Raw genomic sequence first — 7,498 nt, 5'->3', positions numbered from 1 at the left:
ACAGAGACGGGATGCACGGGAGGCAGGGACAGAGAGAAACGGGGACAGAGACGGGATGCACGGGAGGTAGAGACAGAGAGAAACGGGGACAGAGAGATGGGGAAAGAAATGCTGACAGACTCACTGGGTGTCAAATGTTGACAGACTCTGAGGTCCCGTGAGGACTGACAGCTAGCTCACAAGGTAGAATTTTAAAGACAGACAAAGCTGGGAGGAGAGATGAGAAAGGAACCGCAGAAGCAATGAGTGAGTGAATGTGGCATAGGAACCCTTGCTCCAGAAATCAGGAACCCTTGCTCCAGAAATCAGGAACCCTTGCTCCAGAAGAGCAGCTCTGAGCTGATGAGAAGCCAGGTGCCAGGAGGGCCTCCCTGCCCTGAGGACCCCTCCCCATCCTTGGGGCCAGGGAGGGAGGGAGTGGCACTAGGCACTGGGTGGGGGGTGTTCTGGGGGTGGAGGGGAGGGGAGACAGGAAGAGTGAGTGCTGGGACCCAGACTGACAGGAACCTCACTGCCAGGGAATGTGCCCCAGGGACCAGTGGGTGGTTATATCACCTGGTGCCAAAGCAGAGGAGGAGGTGGCAGCTGGAAAGCTCAGACCAGCCTGAGAAGTCTGCAGCTATATTGGGAGCCAGACCCCACCACCCACTGCCCAGGGGACCCAGGGACAGTGGCAGGTGAGGCCTGGGGAGGGGGTCTCAGCGGGTAAAGGAGGAGAGGGGCTGGGGCTGGCTCTGTCTTATCTTGGTTTCACCCTGCCTGTCCTAGCTATCCACACTCAAAGGACTGTAAGATGCTTGCAGTCCTCCCGTGCACTGCTGGCCCCTGAGTGAGGCTGTCCAGCCCCTGTGATCACTGTCTTCTACGGAAACTGAGCAGAGAAGGCCAGGAAAGTGGATCAGAACTCTCTCCGGAACAGCCCTCTCCAGAGTCACCTAGGCCTCTCCAATTTCTTACCAGGTGCAGTGGTCATGGCGAGGATAGTGCATCCTTGGAAGTGGACGGTGGCCACCCTGATTGCAACCCTGGTTCTGGGGGTCTCAGGTAACTAGAGTCCCTAAGTGTGTGTGAGAGACTGCCTCTGTGGACCAGGTGAATGTGTGATCTTGTCTGTGTGGTTACACAATTGAAAATGGGCCCATAGTTGTGTGTGGACTGGGGAGAAGGCAAGGGCTTCTGTTTGTTTGTTTGTTTGTTTGTTTGTTTGTTTTTGAGGCAGAGTCTCACTGTGTGGTTCAGGCCGGTCTAGGACTCACTATCTAGACCAGGCTGACCTTGAACTTGTGGCCAGTCCTCTCACACCTGACTCCTAAGGGCTAGGATTGCAGCTGTATGCCATCATGTGTTTTTGCTTTGGTTTTGGCTTGGTTTTTTATTTCTTTTATTGTATTAGTATGAATTTTGCATTAAGCATGCCTGGTGCCCAAAGAGGCCAGAATGGGCGTCAGCTCTCCTGGAACTGGAGATGCAGGTGGTTGTGAGCCGTCATTGTACCCAGGTCTCCTGCAAGAGTAACCAGTGTTTTTAACTGCTGAGCCTTCTTCCAGACCCCTTATTTTTAGTTTTTGAGACATAATGTCACTCTGTAGCCCAGACTAGTCTAGAATATGCTCTGTAGCCTACACTGTCCTGGAACTCCGAAGCCCTGTTAGTCTTCCTGCTTCAGCCTCCCAAGTTCTGGGTTACAGGTGTGAGTAAGTGTGAGTGGCTCGTGTGTGGTCTCTTCCCCATCAAGTGGCTGTGCGTGGCAGACAGTGCTAACCCTCGGAGGCTTTGTGACCAGTTTGGTGCTGCACCTGTGTGGGTGCACACTCCAGATTGGTGCAAATGCTACTGTGCATCTGGCCCAGGGTGTTTCTTTTGCACCCCAGTCTCTATGTCTGGAATGCGGTGCAGCTCTGCTCATCCCTGTAGAAACACATGACCCTAGTGTTTGCAGACAATCCCTTTTACATGTGAGGGTGTCTGTGACGGTACTTGTGATCTTTACACTTGGGGGGGGCTGTGTGTTTGTGAGGCTGTGAGCACAGCTGGATGTGTGCTCATGCAGCTGTATCTAGGGTTCCTGAGCCTGCTTCAAGGAACGGAGTGAGAAGTGAGTGGAGAAGGTGGGCAGCCACTGGAATGATTCTCTTGCACTGTGCCAAGCAGGAAAGAGAATATAAATGTCCTTTAAGTATGACATTTCAGTGTGCTCATGTGCAGAAGTGTGTGCTGTGTTCCCATCCACACGTGCCTGCCTGTCACTCAGAGGCTGGTCAGGTGTATGAGCTCCTGAGAGACCACCTGACACTGGGGGGCGGGTGCACTGGGGCACAATGTGTTCCTTGGAATGTGCCTGAGACCTCCCTTCTCTGGGTCACTAGCAGGAACATGACCAGCGTCTGGCCTATGGGGGACGGGGGGTAGCGACAGAATGCATACCCGTCTTTGCGGGAATTCAAAAATGACGCTTGCTGTATCCCTGCAGTCCCCTTTTCCTGTCCCCCTCCTCAAGCTCCATCCAAGAGCTCTGACTCCACCCACTGTCCTCAACCGAGTCCCCAGAGCCCCGGCTAGGCTCAGCCTTGCTGTAGGTAGCTCCAGAGTTCAGCTCCACCTTCCAAAGTCAGAGCTCTTTGTGGGACTGATCACACCAAGGAACCTTGGCCTCACTTCTTTCTAAATTCCAAGTCCTCAGCCTCCCAGGTCTTAAACTTGCCATCCTGGTGCCTCAGCCTCCTGAATAGGTGGGTGACACGCTTGTGACACTGGGCTTGGCTTGACTCCACCTCTGGAAACTAGGCTCTTGTGCCCCCAGGGTACTCTTCTCCTCCCCAGGTAGCATCAACCGAGCTCCAAGCTAGGTCAGGAATCCCTGAGGCTCCCAAAGTCCTTGGAGCCCAATAGAACTAGGAATCTGTCCTAAACCCCAACTCCCTGGCTGAGTTGCCTTTCCGGTTGGTTCTACAGGCTCCTTCCCTGCAGCCTTGACCCTGCCCACACGACTCTGACCCCGCCCCTACAGATCGGGCCACACCTGACTGACCTGGCCCCACCTCTACCGTCTTGACCCTACCCTTCCGCCCTAGCCTCACCCCTGCAACTCTGTTATCTACATTCTAGGACCCAGTCCTTCAGCCCTTGCCCAGTCCTATAACCCCTGGCCTCACCTCCAAGTTGAAATTGGTTCCAATTTCTTATCTAAGAGCCTGGGGTCGGACATTTGGGTTGGTTCCAGTTCCTGACTCTGAAAGAGTACCCCTGCATCAGAGCCCCGCCCCAGCCCATTCTCCACCCACTCTTCCTAGAGCCTGTTCTTGCGGACGACGGTTCCGCTTGTGACAACCACTCCGGCAACCGGCCCTACGGGACTAACCGAGACCTCAGCAGGGAGTCCGAGTCAGAGGAGGACTCCAGGTCGGACAGCAGCAATCGCATCGTGAACGGATCAGACTGTGATAAGGACAAGCAGCCATGGCAGGGCGCGCTGCTGCTGGGACCCAACAAGTTGTACTGTGGGGCGGTGCTGATCAACCCACAATGGCTGCTCACAGCAGCGCACTGCAGAAAGCCGTGAGTACAGCTGGAGAAAAGGGGATGAGAGGAGGCTGGGGACGACAGGGGAGGAGCAGGAGAGGAGAGATCTGAGGAGGGGACTGGGAAGGAACGGAGGGAGGGAGGAGGGAGGAATAGCGGGAAGGAAGGAGGGAGGGAGGGAGGGAGGGAGGGAGGGAGGGAGGGATTTAATGTGGAAGATAGAATGCAGATGGACCAGAGCTGTGGTGGGGATGGGGGTGCACACAGGGTGCAGATGGACCAGAGCTGTGGTGGGGATGGGGGTGCACACAGGGTGCAGATGGACCAGAGCTGTGGTGGGGATGGGGGTGCACACAGGGTGCACATAGACCAGGAGCTGTGGTGGGGATGGGGGTGCACACGGGGTGCAGATGGACCATAGCTGTGGTGAGGATGGGGGTGCACACGGGGTGCAGATGGACCAGAGCTGTGATGGGGATGGGGGTGCACACGGGGTGCACATAGACCAGGAGCTGTGGTGGGGATGGGGGTGCACACGGGGAGCACATAGACCAGGAGCTGTGGTGGGGCTGGGGGTGCACACGGGGTAGAGGCAGATAGAGTACAGTTAGGGGTGGTGAGGGTGTGGAACTGGTTCAGAGTGGGTAGAGCTGGGATTAAGACTGGAATAGAGTTGGCTTGAGGACAGGGTTAGGGTGTGGGTGAGGGCGGGAGGTTCTGAGGTTGGGGGTGGGATGAAGTTGGGTGAAAATGGATAACATTGGGGTTGAGGATGGGTTAGAGTAGGGATGGGGACTGCCTTGGACAGGTGGTCAAAGTTCTGGGCTGGCAATGATCGTCACCACATTCCTCAGAGTTTTCAGAATCCGTCTGGGCCACCACTCCATGTCACCTGTCTACGAGTCCGGTCAGCAGATGTTCCAGGGAATCAAATCCATCCCCCACCCTGGTTACTCCCACCCTGGCCACTCCAATGACCTCATGCTCATCAAAATGAACAGAAAAATCCGTAGTTCTCGCTCGGTGACGCCCATCAAAATTGCCTCTAGCTGTCCCACTGCGGGGACCAGATGCACGGTGTCTGGCTGGGGGACAACGAGCAGCAGTCACAGTGAGTACACTGCGTCTTCCTGATTCCTGCTCTTCAGGCTACCCTGGAACTCTGCGTCTTCCTGGACAGCGGGCTTGCACAAGCCTGCCCAGTTGTGCCCCCCTCTCACCCTCTGCTCGTCACGATGCTCTTGCTCCACAGATAACTTCCCCAAAGTCCTCCAGTGCCTGAACGTCACCGTGATGAGTGAGGAGAGGTGCAAAGACTCCTACCCAGGGCAGATAGACGAGACCATGTTCTGCGCTGGTGATGAAGAGGGCAGGGACTCCTGCCAGGTAAGCACTGGGTGCCGCTCCATCTATCCAGAAGCATGACTGCCATTTATGTATTTTATTTGTGTGTGTACACTTGTGTCGCGGTGTGTGTGTGGTGGTCGGGGGACGACACACGGAGGTCAGTTCTCTTCCTCCACTATGTGGGTTCTCAGGATTGGACTCAGGCCATTGGGCTCAGCAGCTAGCACCGTTACCACTGAGCCACCTCATCAGCCCAGCAAGTGCACACAGATGGCCTGGACTTTATTAACTCCCAGGACCCTTACTTTCATAGAGTTCACCCTCCCGAGTACTCTTCTCTGATGGACACACATCTTGAACCTCCACATTCAGTTTTCGGTTTTCATATAGGAAAAAAAAAGTTTAAATTTAAAGAAGTGGGGCGTGACTTGTTATCTCAGATATGTGGGAGGCTGATCAGGAAGGATGAACGCCAAGAGCCAGCCTAGGCTACACCATAAGTCCAAGGTTGGCCTGAGAAACGTAGTGAGACCCCCATCTCAAAACAAAAGGTAAAAGTGAAGCTAGGGGAGCTAGGGGTGTGGTCAGTGGTAGAGTCCCTGTCTATCATGCTATAAGGCTTGAATTCTATCCCCTGCCTCACAAAACAGTAAATAAATAACTAAGGAGGTGGGATTAACATTAATAGTATGTTATACTTAATTAATATGTCATCTCTCTATGTTCTCAAGTGACATTTTCAGAATTTAGTTAATATATAACAATTATCAATATACCACTCACACACACATCTAACACACAATACCTTTTACCCTGAAAATCCATCTCAGTTTGCTAGATATAATCAACTACCCCATCGCAGTTCAGATCTGGAAGAAACCGTCAAGGCTGTTCCTTGTGGTCAGATAGGTTGTGCCCTGAACAAAGGTGCTACACCTCAGGAGGTCCCCTTTACATAATGGCTGTCATAATTCTGTCTCCAAGCCTGTGATGGGTAAAACAGAATTCACTAGATGATAGTCTTCTAATAAATGCTAATAAAATGTCATGAGAAAGAAAAAAGAAACCTTGTTTTAAGTGTTTTAAGAAGAGTGTCTAGGAAGAGCTGAAGAAGCAGAAAGAAAACACAGAATCCTATGGTCAGGACTAGAGAGGTGGCTCAGCCATTAAGAGCACTGGCGACTCTTCCAGAGGTCTCAAGTTCTGTTCCCAGCACCCACATCTGTAACTCCAGCTCCAGGGAATCTGACACCTTCTTCTCAGGTACCTGCATTCACATACATATACCCACACACAAATTCACACATGTACACGCAATTTAACACAGTGGTTTCCACCTGTGGGTCGTGACCCTCTGGGGTCAAAGGACGCTTTCACAGGACTCACCTAAGACCATCTGCATATCAGTGATTTGCAATTCAAAACAGTAGCAAAATTGTAGTTCTGAAGTAGCAACAAAAATAATTTTATGGTTGGGGGTCATCACAACATGAGGAACTGTATTAAAGGGTTCAGCATTAGGAAGGTTGAGAACCACTAATTTTTTTTCCAAGACAGGGTTTCTCTGTGGTTTTGGAGCCTGTCCTGGAACTAGCTCTTGTAGACCAGGTTGGCCTTGAACTCACAGAGATCCGCCTGCCTCTGCCTCCCGAGTGCTGGGATTAAAGGCTGCACCACCAATGCCCAGCAAGAACCACTAATTTTACATGAGAAAAAAATCTTTTTGAAACGGACAGTAACGACTTTTAGAAACTCCTTTGGTTGAGACACTTCACAAATAGTGCTGTTTCAGGAAGCTCCAGCGTCACTAGAGAAGACAACGCAAGTCCAGTCTTTGTGGTGCTTGTCGGGAGGACTTCCTTAGTCTGGATGTTATAGGCAGAGCACGAAACTCCTGGAACCAGACTCACACAGGCTAAGGGCCCAGAGAAGTCCTGTGCGAATGCAGCAAGGGAGCAGCTGATCTGACTTAAAGACAGGAAAGGAATCAATATTTCTTGGGTACAGTTATGGGGGAAGCTGGGGTAGGAAGTGGTGGATCTCTGAGGCTTGCTGGCCAGCCGGCCTAGCTGGATCAGTAAGCTCCAGACCACTGAGGCTGTCTTCCGAGCTCCACGTGTACACACACATACACACTCACACACACACACCAGCAACAATAACAACAAACAGCTGGAAGACCGGCTGCGCTAATAAAATCACTGTGGTGCCTGATTGAGGGCTGGCTTCCTCTCATGTCTCTAGCTCAGGCAGCAGCTCTTGTGAGCCTTGGTTTTCAGGCTCAGAGAAATTGACTAGTGGGCTTTCAGAGAAAACCACTGAGACAGTATCTAGGTCTGTTAGCATAGGACTGTCATCCCAGGTATTCAGAAGGTTGAGGCAGGAGGATAACAAGTTTCGGACCAGACTGACCCTGTCTCAAAACAAACAGCAGAAATAAGCAGGAGGAGGAGAAAGACAAGGAGGGCAGGGGAGAGTAAAGACAGAAAAAGCAGAAATGAAGGGAGAAGGGAAGAAAGAAAAGTGAAAGGGAAGGGAGGGAAGCAAAGATAGGAGATGATAGATAGATAGATAGATAGATAGATAGATAGATAGATAGATAGATAGATAGATAGATAGATAGATAGACAGA

At 52.1% G+C, this 7,498-nt stretch overlaps 1 protein-coding gene across 4 annotated transcripts in view; it reads left to right on the top strand.

Moving 5' to 3' along the window:
* Klk5 (kallikrein related peptidase 5) overlaps positions 1 to 7,498 on the top strand; it is an 8,864-nt gene that overhangs the window by 254 nt on the left and 1,112 nt on the right. Inside the window, exons 1-5 of one of the 4 annotated variants that reach the window (XM_005366892.2) lie at positions 225 to 246; positions 961 to 1,044; positions 3,291 to 3,555; positions 4,374 to 4,630; positions 4,772 to 4,905. In XM_005366892.2, coding sequence (XP_005366949.1) covers positions 243 to 246; positions 961 to 1,044; positions 3,291 to 3,555; positions 4,374 to 4,630; positions 4,772 to 4,905 — 744 coding nt within the window. In that variant the 5' untranslated portion in view covers positions 225 to 242. Of the gene's footprint in view, positions 1 to 224; positions 247 to 316; positions 355 to 562; positions 678 to 960; positions 1,045 to 3,290; positions 3,556 to 4,373; positions 4,631 to 4,771; positions 4,906 to 7,498 lie in introns of those variants that run through there. The other 3 variants (XM_013353637.1, XM_005366893.2, XM_013353636.1) reach the window with 3 other exon arrangements.

Source organism: Microtus ochrogaster, unplaced genomic scaffold (genome assembly GCF_000317375.1).
Source record: "Microtus ochrogaster isolate Prairie Vole_2 unplaced genomic scaffold, MicOch1.0 UNK14, whole genome shotgun sequence".
NCBI lineage: Eukaryota > Metazoa > Chordata > Mammalia > Rodentia > Cricetidae > Microtus > Microtus ochrogaster.
This window is presented reverse-complemented; position numbering and strand designations above follow the sequence as displayed.